This window comes from Pelophylax lessonae (genome assembly GCF_965119305.1).
Source record: "Pelophylax lessonae genome assembly, chromosome: 9".
Taxonomy (NCBI): domain Eukaryota; kingdom Metazoa; phylum Chordata; class Amphibia; order Anura; family Ranidae; genus Pelophylax; species Pelophylax lessonae.
The window spans coordinates 265,679,241-265,695,482 of record NC_138776.1 but is presented as its reverse complement, the minus strand read 5'-3'; the positions used below and the strand labels follow the sequence as shown (position 1 = coordinate 265,695,482).

Sequence of the window (16,242 nt, the reverse complement as noted above, 5' to 3'; positions counted from 1 at the left end):
GCATTGTTACCATTGATGTCATTTCTATTATATATTCAGAGTGGAAACCTGAGAGATTCTAAAGTTGTCGTTAAAGAAGAGATAAAAGAGGAGAATAGTAGGGTGGAGGAAGTACACAAAGATCTATACCAGGACACCATGGTGGAATCACCTAGTAACAAAAACCCACCAGAGAGATGTCCCCGTCCTCTGTATTCCCGGGATTCCACACAGGGAGGTCACACCATCCCTCACCATCATCAGGTGGGTGGAGTTGAGGGTCGGGAACATAAAGTGATTGAACACTCTGACATGTGGAGACGATGTGTGGACTCTACAAGATGATATTTTCTATGTGATCTCACATCATAAATACTTCTATGTTACAGATGTTATTTTCTGCCATTCTGTTGGTTTAGGTTGAAGATCTGATGAACATGAAAGTTGAGGATGAAGTAGAAGAGACGTATGTGAGGGATGATCAGCAATATACGGAGGAGGGTGGAATGACGAGGACATTCATAGAGGAGGACACTCCTACAGAGATCAGCACAGGTGAGCCATAATATATTCTTCTATTATCTCTGCTCTGTTACTGCACACTGATTGGTCCAGAGAAGGGTGGGAGCTAAGTGATATCTGCCAATTATATGTTGATAATGATTGGTCCTCCTTCTTTGAGTTGAATTATATGCTAACATAAACCACTATTAACAGTTTTGTTGGGATGAAAAGAAAGGTTCCCTCCAGTGCTGCATATCACCAGAAGCCTAGGCCTATGGTCACTTGTTCTATGGTAAAGGGTCTACAGGTTTGAACTTTAAACCTCTTGTTTTTAGAGATCACATGACCCAGTGCCTAGGCTTGTGGTTGTATAAAGAGCACGAACCTCCCAGTCCCAATTGGTTCCTGTTCCTCTGACAAGGCTGTGTAAATGTAGAAGTGATCTGGGAGGAGGACCAAAGGCCCTTTGACTGAAGAGGGGGGAGAGTCCCAGCTGGTTGGGACATCCACAGAGAACATCTGCTCACTCATATCTACCTGATCCAGATGGAATCTTGATGGAAGTGAACTAACCCTCTCAGATCTATTGATGATGTTTTTATATTTTTCCAGGACACGCTATGGAGAAACCCTCAAAGGATCGTCTCACTTTATCTCAAGGTTGTAAAATGGAAGATGAGGACATCACAGGAGATTGTGCCGGAGAAAAGACAATGAGCTCCACTATGGATGGTGGACTTCACAGTGTGGATAGACCATGGAATCCCTCTGACTCTGAGCAACCTCGTACTGTGGGGGACGGTGCCGGAACCCAGGGAGGGAAGACATTTCCCTGTCCTGATTGTGGGGAAAGTTTTAGCTCTGCAGTTGATCTTATTATTCACCAGAGGTCCCACACGGGGGAGAAGCTTCTTTCCTGTCCTGAGTGCAGGGAATGCTTTTTTCATATAGGAGAATTCCGCAAACATTACAGATCTCACACGGGGAAGAAGCCGTATTGCTGTTCTGAGTGCGGAAAATATTTTTCAGAAAAGATCACTCTTTCCAGACATCAGAAACTGCACACGGGCGAGAGGCCATATGCCTGCTCTGAGTGCGGAAAATGTTATACGCTCAAACACATCCTTGAAAGTCATCAAAGAACTCACACAGGGGAGAAGCCGTATAAATGCACCGAGTGCACAAAATGTTATTACCGGAGATCAGATCTTGTCAATCATCAAAGATCTCACACAGGTGAGAAGCCTTATGCCTGCCCTGAGTGCGGGAAATGTTTTTCACAAAAGTGCCATCTCACTGAGCATCAGCTACGCCACACGGGGACAAAGCTGTTTTCCTGCGCTGAGTGCGGGAAATGTTTTTCAAACAAGTCCAGTTTTTATAATCATCAGGGATTGCACACAGGTGAGAAGCCGCATTCCTGTTCTCAGTGCGGGAAATGTTTTTCACAAAAATCAGAGCTTGTTACACATCAGAGGTCTCACAGGGGGGAGAAGCCGTATTCCTGCCCTGAGTGCGGGAAATGTTTTTCACAAAAGGGCCATCTTTCCAGGCATCAAAGATTACACACGGGAGAAAAGCCGTATTTCTGTTCTGAGTGCGGGAAAAGTTTTGCACGAAAGTCCAACCTCACTGAACATCAGATTCGGCACACGGGGACAAAGCTGTTTTCCTGCACTGAGTGCGGGAAATGTTATCTTTGGAAATCAGAATTTGTCAAACATCAGATGTCTCACGCAGGGGGAGAAGCCATGGTTCCTTCCTTGAGTGCGGGAAATGTTTTTCAAGTTTTGTCTTAAACATTAGAGAACAAAACCCTTGAAGTGTATTAGTGTACTGAGTGCGGGAAATGTCTTCTATATGGATCATATGTTGCCCTATGTCAGAGATCTCACACTGGGAAGAAGCTCACCTTGATATACACCTCAGAAAACACGTGGCTGAGCGTTCCTCTGATCTTTATCTTTAACGAAAGACTTCAAAAAGGAATTCAGAGTACTAAAGCTTTCAAACTTCTTTCTGGCTTAGGCTGGCCATACACCTGTAGAATTTAGTTTAAATGTTCATATGGAAATTCTGAAAAAATGTTTGTAAGTGCATTCGATCTTTTCACCATTGAGTCAACTAATTCCCTCTAAACTTAAATAATGAAGTTATGACTCATGGTTAGTTTATGAGTCTGAAATTAGGTCAGGGTAACTGCAGGTCAAGCTGGATGGCTTCACAGAAGCAGGTCTCTGGCACCTCCTCCTGAATCTAGAAGTTTAGAGAAGCATCTGGAAGTCAATGGGTGGAGGCCAGGGTGGACTGATCTGCATACTTGAAGGAACTTGGCCAGTCCCCAGGCAGAATGTCCTTGCAGGGTGGCTAGGTCAGCCCTTAAATATGGAGCAGCCATGCCAGCAGGGGAGTCGGTTGACGATGGAGTGCTGAGGAGGCTGTCGGTTGCCTAGGAGGGGACCCCTGTGTCTAATGGGAAGGGGGGGGGGCAGGCTGGGTTTTGGCTGCCTTGGGAAGATCCTTTCATCATTGTGTCAACTAATTACATCTAGACTTGCCATTTGAATTGGATCCCAGATGGACTGAACAGGTTTCATTTGTGCCTAACATGTGCACATGTACATGTAGCACCCTCTATTATGCTACTACTGTTAGTGTAGGCAAATTTAAGTTATGGCTCATAGTTAGTTTGTGAGTCTGAAATTAGGTCAGGGTTACTGCAGGTCAAGCTGGATGGCTTTAAAGAAGCAGGTCTCGGGTACCTCCCCCTGAATCTAGAAATTTGGAGAAGCATCTGGAAGTTAGTGTGTGGAGGCCAGGATGGACTGATCTGCATACTTGAAGGAACTTGGCCAATCCCCAGACTAAATGTCCTTGCAGGGTGACTAGGTCAGCCCTAAAATATGGAGGAGCCATCCCAGCAGGGTAGTTGGTGGATGATGGAGTGTTGAGGAGGCTGTCGGTAGCCTAGGAGGGGACCCCTGTATCTGGGGGGAGGCTCTGCCTCCAAGCTGAACTAAGGCTGCCTTGGGAAGATCGTTTCATTGAGGCAACCGAGGCTGTCGGTTGCCTAGGAGGGGACCCCTGTGTCTGATGGGTTGGGGAGGGGCAAGCTGGGCTCGGCTGCCTTGGAAAGATCCTTTCCTCCCCCTGGATCTAGAAGTTTGAAGAAGCTTCTGGAAGTTAGTGGGCGGAGGCCAGGAGGGACTAATCTGCATACTTGAAGAACCTTGGCCATTTCCCAGGCAGAATGTCCTGGCAGGGTGGCTAGGTCAGCCTATGTAGACTTGCCACTTGCATAGGATCCCAGACGGATTGAACAGGTTTCATTTGTGCCTAACGTGCACATATAAATGTAGCACCCTCTAGTGTGCTACTAGTGTTAATGTGGGCAAATTTAAGTTATGACTCATGGTTAGTTTGTGAGTCTGAAATTGGGTCAGGGTTATTACTGCAGGTCAGGCTGGAGGTCTCTGGTACCTCCCCCTGGATCTAGAAGTTTGGAGAAGCTTCTGGAAGTTAGTGGGCAGAGGCCAGTAGGGACTGATCTGAATACTTGAAGGAATGTGGCCACTCCCCAGGCAGAATGTCATGGCAGGGTGACTGGGTCAGCCCTTAAATATGGGGAAGCCATGCCAGCAGGGAAGTCGGGTGGAAGATGGAGTGCTGAGGAGGCTGTCGGTGGCCTAGTAGGGGACCCCTGTGTCTGGGGTGGGGTGGGGCTCTGCCTCCAGGCTGGGCTCACGCTGCCTTGGGGAGATCCTATCTGCATCTCGGTTTGAGAAGGAATCTTGCCTGAGGAGCAGCAGGGAGCAAGGAGGACAGTGTGAGTAAATCATCACACCCAGGGATTCAGAGGGGGAGAGACTGTCACAGCCAGCTTTCAGGAGAACAGCGCTGTGCTTAACCCTTCCTATCCCTTGCCCTGGGAGATTTTTGGAGCAGCCTGGTGGGCTGGTGGACAAGCAGCCAGGAGGCTTGGTAGTTCCTGCAGGCAGCAGAGCTGAGAGCAGTTTTACAGAGAGGAGATAATGAATATAGCTCACCACATATTGTGCTATTTTCTAAGGGGGCTGAGAGTTCCTAGTCCTCAAGGGACTTTTGCTTTTGATCACTAAAGAATGACGGTGTACAGGAAAGGACTGTACATAGGGAGGAAGTTGTCTCCATTCATTGTTTCGGTCAAGCTGGGCATCTCATAACCCATTTTACCCCATCCAAGTTATTACCCATCCTGCTCATTCAAAAAAAAAAAATGACTCTTTTATATGACACAAAAATTAAAGATTTACATTCTTAAAAACATGATGTTCTCTGTAACTTTTCTATGTCCTGTGTCCCTTTTAAACAAGTGGCTCGGCATGAATACAAAGAGCCCAGTCTTGTGAGGAGTCAAGCCGTGTTTCTGGAACACCAACTATATTCTCACTACCATCTATCATTCCACCCGTAAATTCCTCCTCCACACCATCACCACCTCCAACCACAATATCATCTTTCTTCCTCACTTTCACATCACATCTAACACAGAGAAACCCCCCTCCATCTTTTATATGTCCCGTGTCCCTCTAAACAGGGTCAGCATGAATACAAACAGAAACAGCTCAGTCTTGTGAGGAGTCAAGCCGTGTTTCTGCATCACCAACCAAATCTCCAACCACAAGATCATCTTTCTTCCTCACTTTCACATCACATCTAACATAGAGAAACCTCCCTCCATCTTTTCTATGTCCCGTGTCCCTCTAAACAGGGTCAACATGAATACCAACAGCCCAGCCTTGTGAGAAGTCAAGCCGTGTTTCTGGAACACCAACTACATTCTCATCACTGAAACCATCAACATCTCCCTTTCTGCTCAGCAGGTTGCTGGATTCTGTGTATGGAGTTGTGTTATTCATTTTTGGTGTAATATTCTGTTACTGCCTTAACCACTCCCTATATTTTCATCATCTTTCATTTCACGTTCTTCTAATGTCTCCCCTACGCTAAGGATGAGATTTGGGTTCTCACTAAACTCTACCTGTTCACAGATGGGTCTAACTACTTGGTATATTTGCCCACCTGAACCTCCTGATGAAAGCAGCAGGAAATCATTCCTTAATTGGTGGTATTGCTACCAGCAAAGAATAACAACTTCATGCTGTGCAGGTTCGCTAGCTTCATTGGTTGCCAAGATGTTAGCAGTCTCACTGCACTATTGGTTGCTAAGATGTTAGCAAACTCTCTGCATAATTGGTTGCTAAGATGTTAGCAAACTCTCTGTATCATTGGTTGCTAAGATGTTAGCAAACTCTCTGCTTCATTGGTTGCTAAGATGTCAGCAGTTTTACTGCATCATTGGTTGCTAAGATGCCAGAAGTCTCACTGCATCATTGGTTGCTAAGATGTTAGCAGTCTCACTGCATCATTGGTTGCTAAGAAGTCAGCAGTCTCACTGCATTATTGATTGCCAAGATGTTAGCAGTCTAATTGCATCATTGGTTGCTAAGATGTTAGCAGTCTCACTGCATCATTAGTTGCTAAGATGCCAGAAGTCTCACTGCATCATTGGTTGCTAAGATGTTAGCAGTCTCACTGCATCATTGGTTGCTAAGAAGTCAGCAGTCTCACTGCATTATTGATTGCCAAGATGTTAGCAGTCTAATTGCATCATTGGTTGCTAAGATGTTAGCAGTCTCACTGCATCATTAGTTGCTAAGATGCCAGAGGTCTCACTTCAACATTGGTTGCTAAGATGTGAGCAGCCTAATTGCATCATTGGTTGCCAAGATGTTAGCAGTCTCACAGCATCGTTGGTTGCTAAGATGCCGGTGACTGCTGCCTGTTGACTAGTAAACAAGCTGGCGAGCATTCTCGGTGATGTCATTGACCAAATACGGTCATCAAACTATTTGGTCAATGACATCAGCCATCTCCATGGCCCTTTGTTTACATTCATTCGTTAGGCTCCAGGGCTGTGATTGGCAAAGAGGAGTCATTTAGATGAAGATCGTCATGCTGGTTGCCATTTTTTTCTTTCTACGGGTCAATGAGATCTTCATTCATAGTGACTGACATGGATCTACATTGCTGGGCGATATGATGTGATTGAGGATGGAAGTTTGTCACACTGTTTTTTTTTTATGTTTTTTTTTCTTTTTTTGGTAAATGATGAACCAAAAGTACTATGTACCCTTTACTCCATGACATTCACATTTCCAGATTCTAATAAATCCCCACGTGGACCCACACAACCACCGTGCCAGGGTTGTAGAGAAGAGGCCCTTTTCCTCATCATCCAGGTTGAACTGGATGGACTATTGTCTTTATTCAACCTCAACTACTATGTAACTATGTAACATGGGGAAAAGGTGCTTTACCAAAATGCATCCTCCCTGAAAAGGGCATGTTGAGGGAATGTGACCTCATTTTCTTCATGGTTACTAGAAGTCTGAAAAAGCATAGCTGTGCTCTTGAGCGCCCGTGGCGTAAGACGGGGTCTCCTAAAGATTTTAACCAATATAAATCCGCCCTCCAAAAATACAATTCCAGCCTCCACACTGCCAAGCAGACCTATTTTATCACTCTTATTAACAACGTATCATCCGGTCCCCCGTCAACTCTTCTCTACCTTCAACTCTCTACTTCATCCTCCACCCACTAACTCACTCACTGCCCACGAGATCGGCAATCACTTCAAATAGAAGACTGATACAATTTGTGAGGTGATCTCTGCTATTAAGATACCCTCCATGCTTCAAACTTCATGCCCACAAGTACAATCATTACTTCCCTCATTCAACCCCACCACTATAGACAAGGTTGCTAAACTACTTGCTAACATCCAGCTAACCACCTGCCCTCTGGATCCTGTTCCCTCACTAATGCTACTTTCACCCTCTGCCTCTATTCTATACTATCTAACCCACATCTTCAATCTCTCCCTCTCTTCTGGCATCTTCCCCAAATCTCTAAAACATGCCATAGTCAGCCCCATACTTAAAAAGCCCTCACTGGACCCAACCAATCTTAACAACCTAAGCCCCATTTCCTTGCTCGCCTTTTTATCCAAACCCCTTGAACGTCTGGTCTACAACTGACATATGTGACCACATTGCCGTGAATAGCCTTCTTGATCCCCTTCAGTCTGGATTTCGTCCTGAACACTCCACAGAAACTGCTCTCTTAAAACGAACAAATGATCCACTAATGGCCAAATGCACTATTCTGTACTCCTACTCCTGGACCTTTCTGCTGTCATTGATACAGTTGACCACCCCCTCCTCCTAAAAGAACTCCACACCTTTGGTCTCCATGACTACTCTTCGCTGGTTCTCTTCCTACTTATCCAACCGCACCTTTAGCGTTCCTTACAATTTTACTTCCTGCTCTTCCTTTCTCTGTTGAGGTCCCCCAAGGTTCTGTTCTTGGACGATCTACACCTCCTCTCTGGGGTGGCTGATAGCCTCCCACGGCTTCCAATACATCTCTATGCTGACGATGCCCAAATCTATTTAGCCACCACTCAGCTCACTCCCTCAGTCTCCTCACGTATCACTAATTTACTAGCAGATATATCAGTCTGGATGTCACGCAACTTCCTCAAACTCAATCCTTCCAAAACCAAACTTATAATTTTTCCTCCACCACGTGGTCTTCCCCCGATCTCTCTGTCAACATCGATAGCACAGCTATAACCCCTTCCCCCCTGTCAAGGTCCTAGGTGTAGTCCTGGATTCTGAACTCTCCTTTAAGCCCCACGTCCATTCACTGTCCTCACCTTGCCGCCTCAACCTTCGCAACATCTCCAAAATATGCCCCTTTCTAGCCAATGACACAACAAAGCTCCTAGTTGACTCCCTGGTCATCTCACGCCTCAACTACTGCAACTCCCTTCTCATTAGTGTACATTTACATAGGCTACCCCACCCCCTCCCCCTCAGTCCATCATGAATGATGCTGCCAGACTCATCTACCTTACCAATCGCTTACTGTCCGCTACTCCTCTCTGTCAAGTCTGTCAATCCCTCCACTGGCTTCCACTCAGTCAACAAATTCAATTCAAAATACTAACAACAACTTACAAAGCCATCCACAGTTTAGCCCCCAGCTACATCACTAGCCTAGTCTCAAAATACCAACCTAATCGCTCTCTTTGTTCCTCTCAAGACCCCCTGCTCTCTAACTCCTTCGTCTCCTCCTCCCATGCTCGCCTCCAGGACTTTTCTAGAGCCTCTCCAATCCTATAGAAATCCCTACCCCAATCTGTCCGACTATCTCCTACGTGCCGTGAAAACCCTTCTCTTTAGAAAAGCCTATCCTACCCACACCAAAAAAATGTATTTTAATTTTCTCCATCAGCTCATCCCCCACAGTTATTGCCTTTTGTTTCACTTGACCCTCCCTTCTAGATTGTAAGCTCTAACGAGCAGGGCCCTCTGATTCCTCCTGTATTGAATTGTATTGTAACTGTTTTGTCTGCCCTCGTGTTGTAAAGTGCTGCGCAAACTGTTGGCGCTATATAAATCCTGTATAATAATAATAAAAAAGAGAGTGGCTTATGGCCTCCATCTGTGATCTTTGAAAAAGTGTGAGCTTTTCAAAGAAACCAATGACATTTTTGAAGCTCTTTCTGTATAAAGGATGCTCATCGGCATGTGTTGGTCACATTACAGATCTATAAGGATATACAGTACATACACACACAGCACAAGGCCGTGTTCACACGACGAGACGTTTTCTCTAAGCTCCACAAGATGGTGATCTCAAATCTACCCAGACAGGAAGTCTCTATGGAAGACAGGAAGTGATGTCAGATATAAATAGGAAGTTCCAGGTCAAAGGTGAGTCGGGAGGAAGTAGAGAGGAGACATTGCTGGAAGTGACATTAGAGGAGGTAATGAAATCTTATTTTATATTTTACACCCTGTAACCCGCCCGTCATGTTCCGTCCTCTTCCTCCATAGTCACTGTGACGTCTTTTATCTCTGGCAGATGATGATACACACACATATATATATATAGTGTAGAAACGTAGATTAACCCCTTCGGGGGAAGAAAATTCCCCCACTTTCGGGGTCGGAACATTCTCTTAATTTTGGAGATGTGTCAGCTCACTGATGACCTTTTCTTCTTTGCGGTCTCTCCGGATGAGGATCAGATTCAGGTTTTTTTTAAAATTGTGATCCAATTTCCAGGATTCTAATTTTGGTGGAATTTGTGGTTGATTGATTTTGATTTTCACCCATAATGCCCTGCACAGTCCTTGACCCTGGTCAGCAGCCAACAATGGAGGAGGATGTAGACCACCCTTCACTATAAGAGGGGGTTTGAGATCAGCCAGTTATTAGGGGGGGGGGGGTGGATAACACCGCCCCATAATGTAAAAGGGGGTCTGATTTCAGCCAGTACAGGGACAGGGGGGTGGAAAACCCACCCCTCAACATAAAACAGGACCTGAGATCAGCCAATGATGGGGAAAGGAGGTGGATAACACTATCCTTCAAAAAAAGAGGGGATCCGGTTTAAGCCAGTAACGGGGGAGGTGGATAACCCCACCCCTCACTAGAAGAGGGGGTCCGATTTCAGCCAATAGTGGTGGCTAACCCACTTCATAGAGACAGATCAGTGGAAGTGATTTAGTGAACGGTTTTAAGTTGTGTGTTGCAGTGGTGGAGTATGTCTTCCTCCACCCAGGCACAGTCCTATGGCCGAGTAAACTCATGCTTGGCATTAGATTGCTCTAGTGACAGGCTCTGGTTCCTTCTGCTTCGCCATGTGCAGAAGCATGGCCTTCATCCCTGGCAGAGAAAGCAGCAAGGCACAGAAAGTGGGGCTCCACCTTGGCTGCTGGGCACCACCACATCAGGGACAGCAGGGGGTCTGACTGTCCGGTGCCTTGCATCCATGTGATATGAGGTGGTGAATGCTGCATGCGAGGCACTAAGAGAGGAATGGGGGCTCTGGCTGTCCTGTCTCCCTGCATGCAAGTAGAGTTGGGTTGTGGAAGAAGAGGGGGGAGTGGGAAAACAGGGTCCCATGACTATTTCAGGTAAAAAAACTCTTTCGTTCTTTGACAGACACAGCTCCTGATCTTCCTAACCATTGGGTTATACTGCCCCCTACAGTAGTAGGACACTAGGCAAAAAAAAAAAAAAAAAGTCTGGCTATGCCTATGGGCAGTCCCAAGAGGTATACTCCCTCTCTCTGCTATAGGTACTTTTTTCTGCCTAGTCAGTAGTTAGGACCTAGTTCTCTAGTCCTGGCAATTTTTTCTGTTTAGATAGATTTTTCCTCCTGTTTTTTTTTCCTGTGAGATCTACAATCAACTGCCCGACTGGGCGACGAGCTGGGTAATCTAGATCCAGTGGTCACCCCAGTCTGGCCAGCGAGCACGCGCAGACCTCAGCTGCGACATAGCCCCACTGGACGGGGGCTGGCCTGCAAGTTAAACGCCTCGCAAGGTCGCAAATGACCGGGTCTTGGCCCGAGTCGCAGCATTCCTCCTGGCTGACAGCCTATCTGGTGTGGCTGGTCTCCGATGTTTCTTGGAAGCCTCCTCTCAGGGAGGATGTGCTGTCCCAAGGACCAATCTTTCATCCTGCTTTACAGTCGCTGGCTTTGACGGCTTGGCCGTTGAACGCAAGGTGCTGATAGATAGAGGTTTGTCTGAGTCAGTGATTCCAACGCTGTTAAAAGCTAGGAAATCTACATCTAGAAAGATCTACTATTGTACGTGGAAGACGTACATAGCGTGGTGTGAGTCTCTTGGGGTTCATCCTCGCTCTTTTTTTGGTGGCTCGGATCTTGACCTTCCTTCAATGAGGGGGGTTGAGCAGAAACTGGCCTTTAGTACTATTAAGGGGCAGGTGTTGGCCTTAGCGGTCTTCTTTCAATGGCCCTTGGCCACATACTCCCTGGTGCGTACTTTTCTTCAGGGAGTTAGGCACTTGACCCCTCCAGTGTGGTCTCCGTTGCCGCCTTGGGACCTCAATTTGGTGCTCTCAGTCCTCCAGGAGCCTCCATTTGAGAATCTTTGGGAGATTCCCCTGCTTACGCTGTCCCTGAAGGTGGCCTTTTTGGTGGCTATCACAGGGTGTCGGAATTGGCGGCGTTATCCTGATGTTCACCTTACTTGGTGGTTCACAGAGATAAGGTGGTTCTTCTCCCCTGTCCGCCATTCCTTTCTTTGGTTGTCTCTGATTTTCATTTGAATAGAGACATTGTGTTGCCTTCCCTGTGCCTCAGGCCAAAACATTTGAAGGAAATTGTCTTGCATGCCTTTGATGTGGTCCGGGCAATTAGGGTGTACCTACAGAGTCTTTTAGGAAGTCAGACTTCCTATTTGTGCTCACGGATGGGCGTCGGAAAGGATTGTCCGCTTCCTGTGTGGCCATTTCCAGATACATCAGACAGATGGTGATATAGGCCTATTCCATCAAGGGTGAGGTTCCTCCTTTCCCTGTCAAGGTGCACTCTACTCGGGCGCTCAATGCCTCCTGGGCCTTCTGTCATCAGGCGTCAGTGACGCAGGTTTGCAAGGCAACCACCTGGTCGTCGGTGTACACTTTCATAAAGTTCTATAAAGTGGATGTGTTGGCATCTGCGGATGCTTCCTTTGGCCTCAAGGTTTTGCAGGCTGCTGTTTAGAGGACCTGATCCTCTTTGAGGGTGTATTTTTCTTTTCAGGTGAGCTCCAGTTGTTTTGGTTGAGCTCCTGTTTACCTGGTTGGCTATTGTTTAGCCTTGGTAATTTATTTTTTGCTGTTCCCACCCCTCATGTTTAACACTGCTTTGGGACGTCCCAATGATTATGAAGATCTGGAGCTGTGTCCGTCAATGAATGAAAGAGAAAAGGGGATTTTTGACTTACTGTAAAATCCATTTCTCTGATGTTCATTGACGGACACAGCACCCACCCCTCTGTGGAGTCGTAATTCTTCTGACACTGCTTGTAACAAAACTGAGTACCTATAGCAGAGAGAGGGAGTATACCACCTGGGACTGCCCATAGGCGTAGCCAGACTTTTTTTTTTCTGCCTGGTGTCCTACTCCTGTAGGGGGCAGTAGAACCCAATGGTTAAGAAGATCAGGAGCTGTGTCCGTAAATTAACATCAGAGAAATGGATTTTACAGTAAATCAATTCTTTTTCATCAGGCTGTACTAACTACAAACTTTAAGTAACCCAATCTACATGTACCAATTCCTACTGGGGGTAGCCCAACTATTAACCCCTCATATCCCCATTGTAATATTGTTCAACCAATAGAGTCCTGATAAATCTCTGCTATCCGTCTACAGAAAAACTTGCATAGATCACATGACCACATTAATGAGGATGAACGAGGAGCAGAGTCGCATTACCACATTATTGAGAATGGAGAAGGTCCGGAGTCTGGTGACCGAGAAGATACTAAACTTCACCCTAGAAATCATCTACCTGCTGACCGGAGAGGTGAGGAGGATTCTGGGAGGTCACATGACATCACTCTTATCTCTATTAATAAAACACAGACCTGACCGGAGAGGTGAGGAGGATTCTGGGAGGTCACATGACATCACTCTTATCTCTATTAATAAAACACAGACCTGACCGGTGAGGTAAGGAGGATTCTGGGAGGTCACAAGACATCACTCTTATCTCTATTAATAAAACACTGACCTGACCGGAGAGGTGAGGAGGATTCTGGGATTCTAACATGATATTCCTATTGGTTCTCCAATACAGAGATTTCCTCTTCGGAAGTCAGGTGATCATATGACTATCACAGTGCCTCCATGTGACTCCCTAAAACCTGAGAGACACAATATGGAGAAGATTCGAGAAGTCACCAAGACTATGATGGAGCTGCTGACAGGAGAGGTGAGCGGTGCTGGGAATTCTGGGATATTATCCAGTAACAGACAAGGGATGTGTCTGGATGGTGACTGTATCATTGTGTGTGTCAGGTTCCTATAAGGTGTCAGGATGTCACTGTCTATTTCTCCATGGAGGAGTGGGAGTATTTAGAAGGACACAAGGATCTCTACAAGGACGTCATGATGGAGAATCAGCCGCCCCTCACATCACCGGGTAAGAGGAGACTTTATTGTAAAGGAGAGAGCAGTACGGAGGCTCCACCTAGATCCCCCATCATCTGATAAACACATAGAAACAATGTATTCAGTCAGTGTGTGTGTTTCCTACAGATGGATCCAGTAATGGGAACCCACCAGAGAGATGTCCCCGTCCTCTGTATTCCCGGGATTCCACACAGGAAGATCACACCATCCCTCACCATCATCAGGTAGATGAGGAACAATCACTGATAGTATCATTAGGATCTGTACATTATCTGCATTGTTACCATTGATGTCATTTTTATTATATATTCAGAGTGGAACCCTGGATGTTCTTACAGTTGAGGTTAAAGAAGAGATAAAAGTGGAGGATGATGAGGATGGGGTTATGGACACCATGGAGGAGTCATCCAGCTACAGAAACCCACCAGAGAGATGTCCCCGTCCTCTGTATTCCCAGGATTCCATGCACGAAGATGACACCATCCCTCACCATGGCCAGGTAGACCTTGATCTAGTTCCCCTCCGCGACATTCCTTATAATCCCAGAACATTATATACTGTATTTTCAGAATGTAGAGGCCCTGTAGAAAACAAGGCTGATAGTTACAATTTTAATTTGCCACCCAGTCACTTTTACGTAAAAGCACTGATGAGGCAGCCCAAAACAGAAATAAGCTCACAAATTCTACTGCAGCTTTCGGCTTGCTTTGAACCCCATTAGATTTCGACATGTCCAAAGTTATCAAAGGGTTAATAGTTATTGATAGCTTTGATTTATACACAAGCGAGTTTCTTACAATAAATCTTTTTATTATACATTTAGAGTGGAAACCTCAGGGATTATAATATTGTTGTTAAAGAAGAGTTTAAAGAGGAGGATGAGGAGTATGGTGGGATGAATGAGTTTTCTGAAGGACACAAGGATCTGGACAAGAACATTCTGATGGAGCCACCTAATACCAGGAACCCACCAGAGAGATGTCCCCGTCCTCTGTATTCCCGGGATTCCACACAGGAAGGTCACACCATCCCTCACCATCATCAGGTAGATGAGGAACAATCAATGATAGCATCTTTAGGATCTGTACATTATCTGCATTGTTACAATTGATGTCATTTTTATTATATATTCAGAGTGGAAACCTGAGAGATTCTAAAGTTGATATTAAAGAAGAGATAAAAGTGAAGGATGACGAGTATGGTGTGATGAAGGGGCTTTATGAAGGACACCAGGGTCTCTATAAGGATGTTATATTGGAACCACCTAATACCAGAAACCCACCAGAGAGATGTCCTCGTCCTCTGTATTCCAGGGATTCCACACAGGAAGGTCACACCATCCCTCACCATCATCAGGTAGGTGGAGTTGAGGGTCGGGAACATAAAGTGATTGAACACTCTGACATGTGGAGACGATGTGTGGACTCAACAAGATGATATTTTCTATGTGATCTCACATAAATGCTTCTATTTTACTGTAGTGCCCTCTAGTACTAGAATAGGTGAAGGAAAATGTACTTGACTCATGGTAGTTATATAAGTCTATATCAGGATTCCCCAAACTATGGCCCTCCAGCTGTTGCAGAACTACACATCCCATGAAGCATTGTAAAACTCTGACATTCACAGACATGACTAGGCATGATGGGAATTGTAGGATATTCAAGGAAAAAGTTTGACCGCACTCACGAGTAGATAAACTTGAAGTATTTATTCCCATAAATTAGAAGCACCAGTGCATCACACAGACATGGACATGGTTGACGCGTTTCATGACTCTATGGGTCGCTTACTCATAACTGATGGGAATTGTAGTTCCCGAACAACTGGAGGGCCATAGTTTGAAGACCCCTGGTCTATATAATTGTGTCAAAGTTCAGATTCAGGTCAGGGTGGAAGGCTCTGCCGACCAATCCTTCGATCGCCTCCCCCTGGTTCTGGAAGTTCCATGGAAACTTCTAGAAGCTAGTGGTCGGGGGTATAGAGGCAGGGATCTGAATTTTAATGGGAATCTGGCCAATCCCCAGGTAGGGTGGCTGAACCAGCCCATAGATATTGAGGAGTCTGGCCAGCAAGGGGAGTCAAGTGGAAGATGGAGTGTTGAAGTGCTGCTGTGTGTGCCATGGGAGGGGGCCCCCGGAGAAGAGGGGGTCTGCCACCAGGCTGGGAGAAGGAAGGAAGCCAAAAGAGGGATCTCCACTACCCTGCAGTCCACCGGAGAATGATGGCCTGTAAGCAAGGAAAGAAACTAGCCCAGCAAAAGGCCTGAAAGCAGGTCATTGTGATTACCTTTTCACCCCCCCAGAGGCCTACATGGGAGAGGGCCGCTTGGTGCTAAGGGTGGAAGGCTCTGCAGACCAATCCTCAATTGCCGCCCCATGGTTCTGGAGGTTTTATGGAAACTTCTAGAAGCTAGTGGTCGGGGGTTTAGAGGCAGGGATCTGAATATTAATGGGAATCTGCCCAATTCCCAGGTAGGTTGGCTGAACCAGCCCATAGATATTGAGGAGTCTGGCCAGCAAGGGGAGTCAAGTGGAAGATGGTGTGTTGAAGTGCTACTGTGTGTGCCGTGGGAGGAGAATAGGGGGTAGAAGGAACAAAGCCAAATGAGGGATCTCCACTGCTCTGCAGTCCACCAAATAATGATGGCCTGTGAGCCAGGAAAGAAACTAGCCCAGCGAAAGGCCTGAAAGCAGGTCATTGTGAGTACCTCTGCA

The 16,242-nt window shown here is 46.1% G+C and overlaps 2 protein-coding genes across 2 annotated transcripts in view; both read left to right on the top strand.

The window, feature by feature from the left end:
- LOC309562622 (uncharacterized protein) overlaps positions 1–16,242 on the top strand; it is a gene marked incomplete at its 3' end in the record, with an annotated part of 500,517 nt that overhangs the window by 467,267 nt on the left and 17,008 nt on the right. The window contains exon 13 of the mRNA XM_082266875.1: positions 14,349–14,570. Coding sequence (XP_082123001.1) covers positions 14,349–14,570 — 222 coding nt within the window. The remainder of the gene's footprint in view (positions 1–14,348; positions 14,571–16,242) is intronic.
- LOC309562794 (uncharacterized protein) lies at positions 1,103–2,291 on the top strand. Its single transcript, XM_082267099.1, has one exon. It carries the CDS (start codon positions 1,104–1,106, stop codon positions 2,280–2,282), a length of 1,179 nt encoding a protein of 392 aa, XP_082123225.1. The 5' UTR covers position 1,103; the 3' UTR covers positions 2,283–2,291.

Bases quoted from the DNA above. Each gene is read 5' to 3' on its own strand.
- LOC309562794 (XM_082267099.1), top strand. From the start codon at position 1,104: ATGGAGAAACCCTCAAAGGATCGTCTCACTTTATCTCAAGGTTGTAAA.